Source organism: Bombina bombina, chromosome 1 (genome assembly GCF_027579735.1).
Source record: "Bombina bombina isolate aBomBom1 chromosome 1, aBomBom1.pri, whole genome shotgun sequence".
In the NCBI taxonomy this organism is placed as follows: Eukaryota; Metazoa; Chordata; class Amphibia; order Anura; family Bombinatoridae; genus Bombina; species Bombina bombina.
The window spans coordinates 1096584052-1096602721 of record NC_069499.1 but is presented as its reverse complement, the minus strand read 5'-3'; the positions used below and the strand labels follow the sequence as shown (position 1 = coordinate 1096602721).

General features: G+C 39.9%; 1 protein-coding gene across 3 annotated transcripts in view; it reads left to right on the top strand.

The window, feature by feature from the left end:
* Nucleotides 1–18354, top strand: part of CENPQ (centromere protein Q) — a 78966-nt gene extending 60612 nt beyond the window's left edge. For all 3 annotated transcript variants that reach the window (XM_053693782.1, XM_053693800.1, XM_053693792.1), the window contains exons 6-9: nt 1071–1200; nt 17799–17912; nt 17991–18056; nt 18147–18354. In XM_053693782.1, coding sequence (XP_053549757.1) covers nt 1071–1200; nt 17799–17912; nt 17991–18056; nt 18147–18275 — 439 coding nt within the window. In that variant the 3' untranslated portion in view covers nt 18276–18354. The remainder of the gene's footprint in view (nt 1–1070; nt 1201–17798; nt 17913–17990; nt 18057–18146) is intronic.
* Nucleotides 18355–18670: the final 316 nt, after the last annotated feature.

Here is an 18670-nt window from a genome sequence, read left to right as displayed (position 1 = left end):
TGGAAAGTTTTATTTTTGGTTGCTATTTCTTCTGCTCGCAGAGTCTCTGAGCTCTCGGCATTACAATGTGATTCTCCTTACCTTATTTTTCATTCCGATAAGGTAGTGTTACGTTCCAAACCTGGTTTTCTTCCTAAGGTTGTTTAATCAGGAAATTATTGTTCCTTCATTATGTCCTAATCCTTCTTCTAAGAAGGAGCGTCTGTGATATAACTTGGACATGGTCCGTGCCCTGAAGTTTTACTTGCAGACGACTAAAGTATTTCGTCACTCATCTTCATTATTTGTTGTTTTTTCTGGAAAACGTAAGGGTCAGAAAGCTACGGCTATCTCTCTTTCTTTTTGGCTGAAGAGTATCTTCCGTTATTGCATATGAGACTGCTGGACAGCAGCCTCCTGAAAGAATTACGACTTATTCTACTAGGGCTGTGGCTTCATCATGGGCATTTAAAAATGATGCTTCTGTTGAACATATTTGCAAGGCTGCAACTTGGTCGTCTCTTCACACTTTTTCCAAATTTTCCAAATTCTTTTGCCTTGTCCAAGGCTGTTTTTTGGGAGAAAGGTTCTTCAAGCAGTGGTGCCTTCCATTTAGGTTCCTGTCTTGTCCTTCCCTTTCATCCGTGTCCTATAGCTTTGGTATTGTATCCCATAAGTAAGGATGAAATCCGTGGACTCGTCATATCTTGTAAAAGAAAAGGAAATGTATGCTTACCTGATTTATTTCTTTTACGATATGACGAGTCCACGGCCCATCCTGTCATTTTCTAAGACAGGTCTTTATTTTTATTAAACATCAGTCACCTCTGCACCTTGGCTTTTCCTTTCTCTTCCTAACTTTGGTCGAATGACTGGAGTGGGAGGGAAGGGAGGAGCTATATATACAGCTCTGCTGTGGTGCTCTTTGCCTCCTCCTGCTGACCAGGAGGTGATATCCCATAAGTAAAGATGAAATCCGTGGACTCGTCATATCGTAAAAGAAATAAATTTATCAGGTAAGCATACATTTCCTTTTTATTTACTATCCATTTAGTAGGTAAAGTACTAATAACTAATATAATGTAAAACAGACTTCTTAGACAGTGCAAGAAAATGAAGGCCCCCTCTACCAAACTGGGAAATCTGAAGCACCTACGCAGAGATTTGGCTGATGAACAAAATAGGATGGAAGCTAATGAAGCTGCTTTGAAATCTTTAGAGGTGAGTGGATTTGTTTTTTTAATAGAAAGGAGTTACGTTGACCCGTTTTTCTTTAAATCAGCTTTCTAATTTCTGATCCTGCTTTTCTACTAGAGACCTGTGTTGAGGTGTTTGAGAGCTTTTGTTTTAAGTATACATTATACTTGCATATTTAGAAAAAAATAAATTTACATGTTTGTTTGTTTTTTTTAATTCTTTTTTATTAAGAGAGATCAGGAAAGAGTACAACATTCAACAAGACATTAAATTGTACAGTGGTATGACAACGCAGCAAGTAAATGCAATCACATCACTATGCACATTTACAACTTGTGTTTTTGGATATAAACATTAAAATTTCATATGCATTTTCTATCCTTTATTTTGTCTGAGCTGAATTGGTAGTCAAAAATAAGGCATATTGACTCTGTCTATTTTTTATTTTATTAAAACTGAACACTACCTAATCATGTGCATCATGGGGGCAATTTTATTAAGGAACTTTAGTAGGAGCCTCTCGTGTCTCTGGGACCAGCACAAGAGAAAAAAAAAATGGGGGAACATAGTCCCTCCACTCTCTCCCCACCCCACCCCTATGGGCTAAGAGCGTCAAGAGGCCCATGAGTCTATGTGTAAGTACAATGCTCATTTGTATTAGATTACAGTATTTGGGTGATTAGAATTTCACAGTCATCCCTATTATTCCCATCCCCATCTGTGTCGTACAATGTTGTCCAGTACCCCCCTCAGAGATGCAGACAGAAGTATTTCTGTTTGTGCGAAAAGGTCCTAGTATCTGTTTTATTATCACCAGATTTTGTGTACATAGGAAAGGTCCCAATTTAGTCAGAAAGGATTGCAGTCTATGCGCTACATCAAGTTTTACATCGAACTGTTCAGTGAATAGTAGTTTATACAGTTTGCGTTTGAACTTGAGTGATGGTTGGGGCTTTTCTACTCGCAATAGACATAGTATGCACTTCCTGGCCAAAAGCATGAATAATGTTAGCAACCTATTCGTAGCGTGACAGTGCCTCGCCTAGGGGTATACTTAATGTTTCTTTTTTTAAGTCCAAACTTTGTTGTATGTATATGTAAGAGATGCGTCCATACCTCTCCTTGTCCACTTATCCAGAACTCGTACCTGCGTGTCAGTTACAAGAAGTTACCCGCCACAAAAGCTGTCTGTGGTGTAGCAAATAGCGATGAGTTCCAGAAGTTAGGGTCATTTTGTTTAAGAGTAGCAATATAATGATGTACTTGCAGATATGCATAAAACTGCTTGTTTGGGATGGAGTATTTAGTGCTCAGATTGTCGAATGTTTTGGCTGTGTGTCCAAAAGATCCCCAACTACTCTAATTCCCTTTTCCTTCCACTGAAGAAAGGGCAAAGTGTCCGTACCTGCCGGGAAATCTGGATTACCAACCAGGGGAATCAGTTTAGGGGAAGGATGCAGTGCCCCCAGAAAACTTATGGGCCATCCACCACGCTGCTAGAGGACCCGTGTAAAGAATAGAGGTTCTCAAGAGAGGTGAATAGTCCCCTGGTTTAAGATAAGGTACATACGATATGTCAATTGCATTTAGAACCGCATTTTCCAAGTCAATGTCACCAAAATGAGAAGTCCCCAATTGCCAGTCTAGGACAATTCTAATCAAAGCAGCCCAATTATATAGCTTACAATTTCTGGATGCCTAAGCCACTCTCTCCGTATGGGTGTTGTAAAAAATTAGCTGCAATGCAGGGTTTGCTCCCACACCAAATGAATCTCTTAACCGCCTGATTCAGGGCTCCAAGATCTTTCTTATTGATCAGGAATAGCAACATAAGCATGGGGTACAATATGCGTGGTTAAGTGACCATTTTTATGAGGCTTACTCATCCCATAAGGGATAGCGGAAGAGAGTTCCATTCTTGAAGTTGGCCACAGAGAGCAGTGCAATGTTTTGAGATGTTTATATCATATAGACAATGCGGATTCCAAAGTAAATGTATACCAAGATATCTGAGCTTGTTCTCTGCTACAGAAAAAGGATACTTCGTATGACTGTCTGTATGCTTGTTTAGCCATAAGATCTCCGATTTAGCCGCATTGACCCTGTACCCCGAGAATGTGCCAAAATCCTGTACTGTTTGTAAGATATTGGGAACATGTTTGGAGGGGCCTTCCACAAATAATAGCATATAATCGGCATAAAGTGCCATCTGTTGGGATTTTCCATGTACCGAGAGCCCAGGAAAGATTTGTTGCAGCTTAATGGCCAGAGACTCCAGAGCCAGGTCAAAAAGTAAAGGAGACAAAGGGCAACCCTGTCTCGTGCCTCGCGATATCCATCGAAAAAATCCCATTAGTTAGAATACTGGCCATAGGGTGTGAGTATATATTTTGTATAGTGCGAAGGAATGGTCTGGTGATATGGAACCGTGTCAAATAGGTGATCCCATTCTACACGGTCAAAGGCCTTCTCTGCATCCAAAGATAGCAGGAAGGCCTCTGACAAGTCATTCCTGTGGCTTCCTCTCCTCCAACACCAGAACAACTGAGGACTGTCCAAGTGTATCATGTTATCAGTATAAAAATCATTCCAAGATTGCATTAGAAATTGCCTAAAAGGTTTAGAGGTATCTAGATAGGCCGGAAATCTCAGAGTGCTCCTGTTAGGAGGTTGTCTGCAAGAACGGAGTGTGAGCTCAACTGGAGCATGATCCGACAATAAAATATCATGAATCTTGTCCCGCTGGACTAACGATATAATAGAGTCCTAGACCATGAAGAGCTCAATCCTAGACAAGGAGGCCTTAGCTTTTGTGAGACAAGAAAAATCCCTATCCACAGGGTCTCAAACCTTCCCTTCTATTTGAATCGTTTGCCCTCTGGGGGAGCTCCTGGCGCTCTCATTCTGTCACACACAGGATCAGGAGCTAGATTAAAATCTCCACCCAATATGATACGAGTATCCAAGTTTGCTGAGAGTATGTATAATTTAAGTCCAAAAAACTGAGCTCTTCTGGTTAGGGGCGTAGATGTTACAGAGGGTGAATATTTGAGAGCCCAATTTAATGAGGTATCTGCCCTCTGGATCTTTATATGTTTTTATGATATCTATTGCAAGTTTTTTACCGAATAGTATAATCAGTCCCCTGCTCGAGGTATTGTGAGAAACATAGGAAATGTTACAACCCAGTCTGTTTTCAACTTGTCATGTTCGCTATCAGTCAGGTGCGTCTGCTATAAGAAAGCGATGTCTGTGTTCAGTCTATGGAAGTGTGTCAGGATAGCCTTTCTTTTTTATCGGTGAGTGTATCCCTCCCACATTCCAAGTGACTAACTTAGGCGACATCTATACTATACACTAACCGTATCAAAGGCGAGAAGGACAGGGGGAGAGAGAGAGGGAGAAGAAAAAAAGAAAAGGGATCAAACTTTCACATCTATGGTGGTCTATATCACCCAAAGTAAACTGCATGTCTTTCTCCACTGGGGAGTCAGTTCTATTCATCATTTGCAAAGGAAAAAATGCATAGAGCATGATAATATACATCAGTTACCCAGTGGTCAAAAATTTTAAAAAATAGTATGTTGGACCTCCATAGGTTCTTGGAAAGAGAACACCCATAGGTGAATCTCAGCCAAAATAATCCATGCCTAAAAAAAAAAGACATGTATGTGCATATCCCAGAGACAAAGGTCCCTGAGGTTCCAAAAAAACCCGATAAGAACACGAATACCAAACCTAAATAACAGAACAGTAAGGATAATACCAAACGCGCTAGAGCACCCAACGCGCCCCTCACCACATATATGGCAATTTCCCACAGGAGTTTTTCTAAGGCAACGCACCATTCATACATATAAACCGAAAAATGAGCAGACGTGACTTACACAGTGAACCTTTTGAAGTTCTATATACAGTGGGGCAAAAAAGTATTTAGTCAGCCACCAATTGTGCAAGTTCTCCCACTTAAGAAGATGATAGAGGCCTGTAATTTTCATCATAGGTATACCTCAACTATGAGAGACAAAATGTGGAAACAAATCCAGACAATCACATTGTCTGATTTGGAAATCATTTATTTGCATATTATGGTGGAAAATAAGTATTTGGTCACCTACAAACAAGCAAGATTTCTGGCTCTCACAGACCTGTATATTCTTCTTTAAGAGGCTCCTCTGTCCTCCACTCATTACCTGTATTAATGGCACCTGTTTGAACTTATCAGTATAAAAAACACCTGTCCACAACCTCAAACAGTCACACTCCAAACTACACTAACTATGGTGAAGACCAAAGAGCTGTCGAAGGACACCAGAAACAAAATTGTAGACCTGCACCAGGCTAGGAAGACTGAATCTGCAATAGGCAAGCAGCTTGGTGTGAAGAAATCAACTGTGGGAGCAATAATTAGAAAATGGAAGACATAAAAGACCACTGATAATCTCCCTTGATCTGGGGCTCCACGCAAGATCTTACCCCGTGGGGTCAAAATGATCACAAGAACGGTGAGCAAACATCCCAGAACCACACGGGGGGACCTAGTGAATGACCTGCAGAGAGCTGGGACCAACGTAACAAAGGCTACCATCAGTAACACACTACGCCGCCAGGGACTCAGATCCTCAAACTCCTGATGATAAAACTTGTAATCGTTTAAATTCTGTATTTAAGACTACTGTTATTACTCCTGAAGTTTTTGCTATTCCTAACGCTATCTCTAATGTGATTGCAAAAGAATGGTCTAAACCTGGAACCTCTTTTAACCCTTCTTCTAGGTTTAAAAAATTGTATCCTTTACCTATTGCTAATTTGGAACTTTGGGAAACAGTTCCTAAGGTTAATCGGGCTGTTTCTACTCTTGCTAAACGTACTATCATTCTTATGGAAGACAGCATTACTTTTAAAGACCCTTTAGATAGGAAGCTTGAATCTTATTATAGAATGGCGTATTTACATACTGGCTATATTCTTAGACCAGTTGTATCTATGGCTGATGTTGCTGCTGCATCTACTTTTTTGTTGGGCAGTTTAGCTCAGCAGTTCATTTCAGATCCAGAATTATCTAAAATTAAACTTAAAGGGACAGTCTAGTCAAAATTAAACTTTCATGATTCAGATAGGGCATGCAATTTTAAACAACTTTCCAATTTACTTCTATTATCTAATTTGCTCAATTCTTTAGATATTCTTTGTTGAATAAATAGCAATGCACATGTGTGAGCCAATCACACAAGGCCTCTATGTGCAGCAACCAATCAGCAGCTACTGAGCATATCTAGATATGCTTTTCAGCAAGTGATATCATGAGAATGAAGCAAATTAGATAATAGAAGTAAATTAGAAATGACATGCTCTTTCTAAATCACAAAAGAAAAAAATTGGGTTTCATGTCCCTTTAATGGCATGGAAATTGAACGTTTAGTCATCAGTTATAGAGGTTTCTCTGACTCTGATTAACACTATGATTCAGGCTCGCAAGCCAGTCACAAGGACGATTAACCATAAGGTATGGAAAACTTAATTTCATGGTGCTCTTCTCATGATTATTCCTGGCATTCTTTTCGAATTCCTAGGATTCTCCAGTTTCTTCAGAATGGTTTGGATAAATGTTTGTCTGCCAATACATTGAAAGGACAAATCTCTGCTCTTTCTGTTTTATTTCACAGAAAGATTGCTAATCTTCCTGATAGTCACTGTTTTGTCCAAGCTTTAATTCATATTAAACCTGTCATTAAATCTATTTATTCTCCTTGGAGTCTAAATCTGGTATTAAAGATACTACAGACTCCTCCTTTTGAGTCTATGCATTCTTTGGACATTAAACTACTGTTGTTTCTCTTCGCTATCTCTTGTGCTAGAAGAGTTTCTGAATTGTCTGCTTTCTCTTGTGAGTCTCTTTATCTAAATTTCCATCAAGATAAAGCAGTTTTGCGGACTTCTTTCAAATTTTGAACTAACAACATTAATAGTGAAATTATTGTTCCTTCTTTGTGTCCTAATCCTAAATCTATTCTTGAAAGATCTTAACACTCTTTGGATGTAGTAAGAGCTTTGAAATACTACGTAGACGCTACTAAGTATTTCAGACAGACTTCTAGTCTGTCTGTCTGCGATTTCATTAGCATCTTGGTTAAAACTTTTAATTCACAAAGCTTATTAGAAGGCGGGCCAGTCTCCGCCTCAGAGAATTACACATCATTCTACAAGATCAGTTGCCACATCTTGGGCTTTCAAGAATGAATCTTCAGTTGATCAAATTTGCAAAGCGGCTACTTGGTTTTCATTGCCTACCTTTACTACATTTTGATAAATGTAATCATTTTGATGTTTTTGCTTCTTCAGAAGCAGCGTTTGGTAGAAAGGTACTTCAGGCAGCTGTCTCCATTTGATTCTATGATTTAAAGGGACAGTCAACACCAGAATTTTTTTTTTTTTTTTTTTTTAAGATTTTTTTATTGAAGTTTCAAAAAGAAAAACAATACACAATACAAAACACAAAGTCTGCCCACCTATAAAATTAACATGAGTGCGACACATAATATTGTAACATGTAAGTTATCTATGCATCTAGTAGTGGGATAACTGTTCCCAGTATCCAAGAGAGTCAATATTAGAGCTTGTAGAGATAAACATAGCAGCAGTGACATTACAAAGACGGTCTTAATGAGTGGAGATCTATGTTACATCTAGAGGGGTGTCGAATATATGTTTGGGCAAACTAAGGTATAACTTCATTTTGTATTTTTTAATGCTTGGAGTCTGATCTCCACACCTATAAAATGACTAAAGTAGGAATTCTTATCATGGTGTGGGGATTTAGCATTGTAAATGACCTTGAGTAGGTAGTAGAGAACGGGAAGGAAGAGGTGTAGCAGTGGGCAAGAGCCACTCGAATAATGGGAAGGGGAGGGGAAGGATAAAGTAAGGAGGGCGGAGCCAACTGTGACTAGGAAGGACTTATTCATTGGACCATGTGTGCTATTGGTGTGAATAGAATAGTGACCCAAGTAGGGGGCTGTTTTTATACCTCTCATGTGCTATGTATATTTATAGGGTTAAGGAAGTTATATCTGTAGTTGTAGAGGGGGGGGAGGGGGGCCGAACACACTATTCGCACCCCAGATGGAGTTGTGTAGTAGAGAACGAGCGGATGACATATCAAGTGATATAGGGTGGGGGTATTAAAATATGGGTGCCATAACTAAATTGCTAGTCTAAGAGTGAATCACTCTACTGTGAGCTCAGATCCTCTGGGGGACCTGAGATGGTGGGATGGCTAGGTTATAAATATGGGTTCAGTAGACTTGTCTAGTAGTCGTGAACATATAATATAAGTTTTATAGAGGAAATTCCCCATGAGTATATTCTAAGATCTTGAAACCACAATCTTGAGAGAAACAAATTATGCTAGGGTGTCTAACTTGGCACCATACAAAATGCATGGATGGCGCTCCTTAATATTTTACATGACCCCAGGGGCTGTATTATAGAGGGGGTAGATTACTGGAATGTTTTCAATTTAAATTTAAAGACCCCCTATAAGTATTAGCTGAGGTTAGGTAGTGGCAGAGTGCTTCTTATCTAGAGTGTATATTATGGGATTACCCGAACATGTCTGTCGCTATCTATAGCGGTCTAAACAAGGACCCCAAGAAGGAAAAGATATCATAGCTAAATGGTCTATCAAATATATGCATTATGTGGATAACACCGTACAGTACGTAAAGTCTTGCCTGCTATTTTCAAATACAACCATCATGACATGGCTGGGGGCCTTAACGACGTTCCCTCTTTCCCACTAGTGGTAACAAGGAAGCAGAATCACATAGAGTGCCCATGTCTGCGATTCGCATACTAATTAAAGTAAGTGTGCCATCTAAACCGCCAACTAAACTCCAACACCAATAGTGGTAGGAGATAAGTCCGGATATGAAATATAAGCAGGTTTTGGCCAGGTTAAATTAGTTCCAAGTTAGTACTTTTAGTCAGACTTGCAAAATGTGCAGGCTGCAGGACCTTTTAAGTAGGGTAAGACATTACTCCCTCTGTGGGTGTGTGTAGATATGTAGAGATTAGTAAAACATAAACAATACAGAAACATTGCAATTAGATCCTTTGGAGAAAATTAGTACTAAGCAGTAATAAAACATAGCCACTATTCAGGCTCAGACACAGGCTATAAATTTGCAACAGACATACAACAATTAGAGTGCCCTAGATGCATTATAGAGGGAAAAAAAACAATACATGTGAACACTCATATACCAAAGATAAGCCTGCCTATCAATTGAAGGGCTTGTGTAAGCAGTTCGGATCTATTGACATTAGCATTGTAACACCCTATAAATGTAAGAGGACATCTAAGTACAAGAGTAAATACAAGTATAACAATAGGGGATTAGATCTCTTCATGTTAGGGATCTACAGATAACTTGGGGATTTATGCTAATGTAAAAAACAAATAAGGAACTAGAAAGTCTCTGTCCGGTGTCTTTGGTAACATTAATGTAGTATATGAAAGTACAATCAGATGCTGTAGTTTCTCTCTATATATCCAGGGGTGAAGTCTCATATAAGAGCAACAGCCTGGTATGTAGAGAGAAAGAGAACACAGATCTAGCCGATTACAGTCTTAGAAATGTGGGAGAGAAATGTCTTATCCACTAGCGGCTGCTGGACCCACAGGAGTCCTAGAATAGGCCGTTTGTATAAAGTACCTTGTGCAGGGTTATAGGCCATCCAAACCCCGTTATATCGAGGTGCCACCATGGAACCCAAGTGCCTGTCATTTTTAGTACTCATCTTCCGCTGTCTGCCCTGGAGGGATATGCCTTCTGCATCCCTTGGAAGCCTTGTTTTCCTATACCGATGACCCATATCTACCCTGAGGGAAAAGCAACCTTTTATGGACCGCAGCCTCCTGCCAGCACCCACCCACACTGTATGCTGCAGTAGTGATCTTGCCGTTCTGCTGACAACCGCTCCAAGTTTTCCCAGCTTCTGAGCAGATGCGCGGCTGTATAGAAGTGACTTCTGAAACGCTCCAGCAACAGTCTTGGCTGCCTGCGTCTTTCTAGGCCTCTGCGGCTCCCTCCTCATAGCTGGTATGTTCACCGCGTGCGTATTACTTTGAGCTCCACTATCCGACCTTGAGCTCCACTTCAGGACCTCCCGGAGTCCATGCTCTCTCTGCAGTTTGTGCGGTGGTCTCGAGGCATCTGAGGGGCTTTTAGTAGGGCAAGCTTCTGTGGGTAAGGGGTAGGGAGAGCTGACTGAAGCCCGCAGCACGGCTATACAGCTTGTGTGATGATAATCTAGGCGGGCTGAAATAGTTTGTAGGAGAGATGCAAATAGCTGCGGAGTAATCATCTGGCAAGCCATATTACGGGAGACCCCAATGGTACCGCTGCAGCTTAGCTTGATCTTATATTGGGGTAGCAGTGGTCAGTTGCCAAAAAGGTTTCAGAGTTCTGTATCTCCTTTAGTAGAAACTATCCACGTGGATATCATCTAGGCCTCAAAGTTCAGTTCCGTTATGTGTAGGTTATAGAGGATACTTGGTCCCAACGAGTAAAGCAAAGGTTTTATCCACCTCCCTGCCGTTCTTGAGCGCAGATGGTATACCATATAAAGGTAGTTTCATGGTTTTTATCCTTTATTTCTGTAGACTGTGGTCAGAGCCCAAAGCAAATGCGACTTCTCTACATGGCTGTTGGCTCCACCCCCCCCAGAATTTTTGTTTTAAAAGATAGATAATCCATTAATTACCAATTCCTCAGTTTTGCATAGCCAACACAGTTATAATTATACACATGTTACCTCTGTAATTACCTTGTATTTAAGCCTCAGCAGACTGCCCCCTTATTTCAGTTCTTTTGACAGACTTGCAATTTAGGCAATCAGAGCTGACTCCATGGTAAATTCACGTGCATGAGCTCAATGTTATCTATATGAAACACATGAACTAATGCCTTCTAGTGGTGAAAAACTCAAAATGCAAAAAGAAATTGGCATATGAACCTCCTAGGTTTAGCTTTCAACTAAGAATACCAAGAGAACAAAGCAAAATTGGTGATAAAAGTAAATTGGAACGTTGTTTTAAATTACATGCCCTATTTGAATCATGAAAGATTGTTTTGGACTTGACTGTCTCTTTTTAATTTTTTTTTTTTAATTTAAAAAAACAAACAAACATTACTTTTGGATTTCATTTCTCAGTGAAAATGGCTGTTTTTATTTTAGCCCTCCCTTTATTTCTTTCCTAAGATATGGTGAGTCCACGGCTTGAGTAATTACTGTTGGAAATATCACTCCTGGCCAGCAGGAGGAGGCAAAGAGCATCACAGATAAACTGTTAAGTATCACTCATTTACCCACAACCCCCAGTCATTCTTTTTGCCTTTGGTGTATGGAGGAGGTGAAGTTTAGGTGTCTGAAGAAAATTTTTGATTTCATCTACAAGCAAGTATTGGGGCATTGCCGTATTCCACATCATTCCTTGCAGTCGGTAGTGGTGGCTTTAAAGCAGTTAGAAACTTTGTAAAGAAGTACTTACTGCATTTTCCTAACAATTGCTGCCCTAGTTTAGAAAGCCAGAGCTGGCTACTCTGTTCTTTCTTTTTCAAAGGTCTCTGTGAAGAACTGTGTCTTCTCATACCTTGTAACTGTCTACATGCCGGACAGCGGAGCAGGTAAGTGCTTTTTCTTCTAGTTGTGAAGACCATGCACTTAACAAATTAAAAGACACTGCTTTTTTTATTGGGGCATAGATAATCCTGTTGTATGGGTTACACTGGGGCATGAAGCAGGCACTTTAGCATGTCTGAGACTAACATTTAAACTCTTTTAAAAAGAAAGGGTAAAATGTGTTTTTATTAGGATTTATTTTCTGACACATATTTACTTGATAAAACAATAGAAGTTTAAACTGAAAGTAAAGCTGAATTTTCTATTTCAGCAGCTTATTCATTTCCCCTTTGCTTTAAAATAAAATGATGCAACATTTTAAACTGTAAGGCTTGAAAAAACTGTTATTTCTGGTACTCTGTGTACCAGAAAGCTATTTTTAGTGCCTCTCTGTGTCACAGCAGTAATTTGAAAGTCAGACAACATAACGGCAGTTGCGGTCACATGACCGGCTTTACTTCATAACGTTTCTGAAGAAAAAGTAATTTTTTTTTCTCCATTTCTGGGTGATCCTGTCTTAATTGGTTAGGGTAAGGCACCTCAATAATTGAGGTGTGGGGTTGCCTGAGGGGTATTTTAGAAGTTTATTTGATGTTTATTAAATGTTTTTTCTTAACTTTTCTCACATAATTTTAGCTGGGGATCGATACTAATTTGGGATAAAATTTAAAGTGTATTTTTTCCTCAGCTTATTTTAATTGAATGTTAAAATCTTTGAAACTTATCTGTACAAGTTTATTTATTGTTTCACATGTCTGATATGGAGCAAAAGCCTGCTCTCGTGAATTCATGCTTATCATGTTTAGATGCACAAATTGCAGCTCCTATGCAATTTTGTTCTTCACGTGTCAAGAAAACCTTGCAAAATAAAGGTAATTTTTTTTAGCCTAATGTCTCTCAGGATCATGCTGTTAAAATAATACCTCAGCTTTCTCCCGGTACGTCCCAAGCCTCAATGGCGTCACATGCAGTGCCCTGCAGTTCCTCTATATAACTCCTAGTGGAGTTTATTTAAAAGAAGAAATTGCTGCCCAGGTATCTTCAACAATATCTGCGACATTAGCTGCCATTCCCAGATTACAGGGAAAACGCAAGAGAAAATCTAGAAATTCATAAAGTAAGGTGTCTGTCCTCTCTTTCTGAGGGTGAAATCTCAGATTTGGACAGTATAATTCTTCTTCTGAGATTGTGGTGGTATCCTTCAGATTTAAGCTTGAACTTTGTGTATTGTTAAAGAAGGTTTTAGCTACTTTAGATGACTCCGATACCCTTTCATTGTCACTCCTAAGAAATCTAGTAAACTTAATAGTTTCTTTGATGAACCTTCCACTTCGGAGGTTTTTCCTGTGCCAGACTGTGCTAGTGAGATTATCTCACAGGAATGAGAGAAATCAGGGGTGTCTTTTTCCCCGTCTCCCATTTTTAAAAAAATGTTTCCTGTCGACGACTCCATTAAAGACCCTTGGTATACTGTACCCAAAGTTGAAGGGGCCATTTCCACTCTGGCTAAGAGAACCACTATTCCTATTGTGGATAGCTGCTCTTTTAAGATCCAATGGACAAGAAGATTGGAGGCTTATTTGAAAAAGATATATGTTCATCAAGATCTCCAATGGCAACCTGCGGTGTGTATTGCCACCGTGACTAGTGCATCATCTTATTGGTTCAACGCCTTGTCTAATTCTCTTCAAGTAGAGACTTCCTTGGATGAAATTCAAGATAGGATTAAAGCTCTTAAGTTGGCCAATTCCTTTATTGCAGATGCCATTTTACAGGCAAGGAGCTAGTCCTTCGCTGTCCTAGCCCGAATGGCGTTCTGGTTGAAATCCTGGTCTGCGGACGTTCCTTCTAAACTCAAGCTTCTGGCGATTCCTTACAAGGGCAAAACCTTGTTTGGACCCGGTTTGACAGAAATTATCTCTGATATTACGAGTGTAAAGGGGTCTTTTCTACCTCAAGATAAGAAGAATAGGCTTAAAGTATGTCAGAGTAATTTTTCATTCCTTTCATAAATTCAGAGGAAAGTCTTCCCCTTCTTCCAAGTAGGAACAATCCAAGTCTTCTTGGAAACCCAATCAATTTTGTAACAAGGGGAAACAATCAAAGAAACCCTCAGCTGATTCCAAATCAGCATGGTTTGCCCCCGATCCAGGATCGGATCAGGTGGGGCCAGACTTTCTCAGTGCTCTCAAGCCTGGATACGAGATGTCCCAAATCCCTGGACTGTGGACATAGTATCCCAGGGTTACAAATTGGAATTCAAGACTTTTCCTTCCAGAGGCAGATTCCTTCTCTCAAGATTATCTGCAGACCAGATAAAGAGAGGTGTTCTTGAAATGTATACAACATCTTTCCTCCCTGGGAGTGATAGTTCCATTGCAGGAACAGGGTCTCGGGTTCTACTCCAACCTATTTGTGGTTCCCAAAAAAGAGGGAACTTTCCGTCCCAATCTAGACTTGCAGTGTCTAAACAAGTTTCTCAAAGTTCAATCCTCCAAGATGGAAACTATACGCTCCATTCTTCCTTTAGTACAAGAGGGTTAGTTCATGACAACCATGGACCTAAAGGATGCGTATCTTCATATTCCTATTCACAGGGACCATCACAGATTCCTGAGATTTGCCTTTCTGGACAAACATTTCCAGTTTGTGGCCCTTCCATTTGGTCTAGCCACGGCTCCCAGGATTTTTTTAAAGGTTCTGGGGGCTCTTTTGGCAGTAATCTGTTCTTGTGGAATTGCTGTGGCACCCTACCTGGACGACATATTGGTTCAGGCGCCATCTTTTCAACAAACAAAATCTCACACAGATGGAATGTGAATCTGGAAAAAAGCTCCCTTTCCCCTGCTACAAGAGTAGTGTTCTTAGGGACCATAATAGATTTTCTATTGATGAAGACTGAGGTCAGGAAAAACAAAATAGTTTCCTCTTGCCTCTCTCTTCAGGCTGTTGCTTATTCTTCAGTGGCTCAATGTATGGAGGCAATCGGTCTGATGGTGGCTTCCATGAACATCATTCCTTTTACTCGATTCCATTTGAGAGCTCTCCAGTTGTGCATGCTCAGACAATGGAATGGCGACCATGCGGATCTATCTCAGAGAATAGAGTTAGATCAGTCGTCGAGGGATTTTTTTCTGTGGTGGATTTCTCAGGAACATCTGTCTCAGGGCACATGCTTTCAGAGACCTTCCTGGGTGATTGTGACCACGGAAGCCAGCCTGCTGGGCTGGAGAGCAGTCTGAAACTTGTTAAAAGCACAGGGCCTTTGAACTTGGGAGGAGTCTGCTTTTCCCATCAACATCTTGGAGTTGAGGGCGATTTACAACCCTCTATTGACTTGGCCTCAGTTGTTCTCAGCCCAGTTTATCAGGTTCCAGTTAGACAACATAACTTCTGTGGCTTTCATCAATAACCAGGGAGGAACTTGGAGTTCCTTAGCATGAAGGAGGTTACTCAGATTCTTCAGTGGGCAGAGACCCACAATTGCTGCCATCTACATTCTAGGAGTAGACAACTGGGAAGCGGATTTTCTGAGCAGACAGACTTTTCATCCCGGGTAGTGGGAGCTCTATCCAGAGGTGTTTTCCAGCTTAGTCCTCAAATGGGGGGTGCTGGCGTTAAATCTAATGGCGTCCCATCAGAACGCCAAGCTTCCAAGGTACGGTTCGTGGTTTTTCTAAGTCGGTCATTGAGACCACGATTCAGGCTCACAAGCCTGTTACTAGAAAGATTTACCATAAGATATGGCGTAAATATCGTTATTGGTGTGAATCCAAGGGCTACTATTGGAGTAGAATTAGAATTCCTAGAATTTTATCTTTTCTTCAGGAAGGCCCGGAGAAGGGATTCTCAGTCAGTACCCTGAAGGGTCAGATTTCTGCTTTATCAGTTTTACTACAAAAAAGTTTTGGAGGATGTGCCAGATGTGCAATCTCTTTGTCAGGCCTTGGTCAAAATCATGCCTGTCTTTAAGTCTGTTGCTCCTCCTTGGAGCCTTAACCTTGTTCTTAAAGTTTTACAGCTGGCTCCCTTTGAGCCGTTGCATTCCATAGACATTAAGCTGTTATCTTGGAAGGTTTTGTTTCTTGTTGCTATCTCTTCTGCTCGAAGAGTCATGGAACTCTCAGCTCTGCAGTGTGATTCCCCTTTTCTTATTTTTCATGCCGATAAGGCGGTTCTTCGTACTAAGTTAGGTTTCCTTCCTAAGGTTGTTTCTAATAGAAATATCAATCAGGAAATTGTTGTTTCCTCTCTGTGTCCTCATCCTTCTTCTTCCAAAGAACGTTTGTTACACAATTTGGATGTTGTACATGCTCTTAAATTCTACTTACAAGCGACTAAGAATTTTCACCAGTCCTCTGCCCTCTTTGTCTGTTTCTCGGAAACGTAAAGGTCAGAAAGCTACTGCTACTACCCTTTCTTTTTGGTTACAAAGTATAATTCATTTGGCTTATGAGACTGCTGGACAGCAGCCTCCTGAGAGAATTACAGCTCATTCCACAAGAGCTGTTTTCTCTTCTTGGGCTTTCAAAAAGGAAGCTTCTGTGGAACAAGTTTGCAAGGCTGCAACTTGGTCTTCTCTACATACTTTTTCCAAATTTTCCAAAGTTGATACTTTTGCATTGGCTAAGGTTTCTTTTGGGAGAAAGGTTCTTCAAGCAGTGGTGCCTTCTGTTTAGGACTGCCTGTCTTGTCCCTCCCTATTTATCCGTGTCCTCTAGCTTGGGTATTAGTTCCCAACAGTAATTACTCAAGCCGTGGACTCACCATGTCTTAGGAAAGAAAAACAAAATGTATGCTTACCTGATGATAAATTTCTTTCTTTCCGGATATGGTGAGTCCATGGTGATACTTAACAGTTTAACTGTGGTGCTCTTTGCCTCCTCCTGCTGGCCAGGAGTGATATTCCCAACAGTAATTACTCAAGCCGTGGACTCACCATGTCTTAGGAAAGAAAAACAAAATGTATGCTTACCTGATGATAAATTTCTTTCTTTCCGGATATGGTGAGTCCATGGTGATACTTAACAGTTTAACTGTGGTGCTCTTTGCCTCCTCCTGCTGGCCAGGAGTGATATTCCCAACGGTAATTACTCAAGCCGTGGACTCACCATTTCCGGAAATAAATTTTAATCAGGTAAGCATACATTTTGTTTTTTAGTTACTCATAGACTTCTTTATCTTGGGTATTATATACCATAAATAACAAGCTCGTGGACTCTCGCCACCTATATGAAAGAAAACATAATTTATGTAAGAACTTACCAGATAAATTAATTTCTTTCATGGTGGTGAGAGGCCAACCAATTTTCTTTATTTTTGGGTTATTTTTTATAACAACATCTTTTTTCCTGCTCCTTTATTTTATGCTTTTACTCCTTAAACACCTCACCTCTTGGCTATACGTTAAACTGAGGTATGAGTGAGATGGGCAGGGTATTTATAGGCTTTTGAGGTTTGGGAAACCTTGCCTCCTCATGGTAGGAATGTATATCCCATCAGTAACAAGCTTGTGGACTCTCGCCACCATGAAATAAATACATTTATCAGGTAAGTTCTTACATAAATTATGTTTTCAGAATGTCATGGTTTTAAAACTACCTGTGTGAATAGAAATGAATAATGTGATACTTTTGTATTGTAAAAATTAGTGTGTGGTGTGTAGCCTCATCTAGAGTTAAACTCTTTAAAGGGACAGATCCCCACTATATAGTAAGGGAAGGCTTTAACCTTAAGCATTTTCAAAGTCCTGATTATACTGCAATGGATTCTAGGAGCAGATGGAAGTGATTATCAGAGTACAGGCTACATATGGAACTGCAAGGGGTGTGTCTAGCTATGAACACACAAATGTTTTTATATAAGTTGGGTTCCAGATGTGACTTTGATTACTGTGGCAAAGCTTTGTTTTATTTGAATGTATTCCTCTGAAATAGGATGAGCTTAAGAAAGCTGTGGAGACCACACAACGAATAGAAGAGGAAATTGTGCCTCTGCAAGAAAAGCTTGACCATTTGAGACCAGAGTTAGAGGAAGAGCAGCAACTGGAGGTGCTTATGCATTTTTTTATGTGAATGTGCATTACATGTGTTGAGAAACTTGCTAGTCTTACCATGTCTCTTTGGCAGGACGGGAGTTTGAACTCTGATGCTCTACAAATTCCAAAAACATCCTTTGAGACAGTAACTACTCAGGTAAGTTGATTTTCTCTTTGTTCTAATAAGAAAAAAAAAAGGGTACATTATTTGATGTGTTGAGTTTTTTTGTTGTTCTTTTTCAATTAGGAAAATGTTCAGTTGTTGAAGAACCCCAACTTGCTATTGAAAGAACTTTGTTTGATAGAATCAACGCCTGCTGCAAAGGACTTACGAAGGCTTATTGAGAAATCCTATGCTGAAACGGATAAACTATAATCATAAGCTTAGCAGAAACCTCTCTCTTTCAAATCGTGTAATACACTTTTATTCAATAATAAATACTTATTTAATATAATTCTATTGATTAAACAACTTATTTTTTGGTTAGTACAGTACCTTTATATGTGTGGCATTTTTCACTTATTGTTACCTTTGCAGTGTGTTTTAAATATCTCATTTTGTTGAAAACCTATGGTCTGTGTACACCTGTTTTTTTTTTTTACATGGCTCTCCCTTTCAGTTTACACCTTTTCATTGTGTCTATCTACTCTTCATTTGTTGCTGGTGCCCAGTTTCCCTCCTACTTATTACAGGTGATTCTCATTTTATGTATTTTGTTCAGACAAATGTAATTGCTTGAAAAATGCCTACTTAAAGGGACACTGAACCCA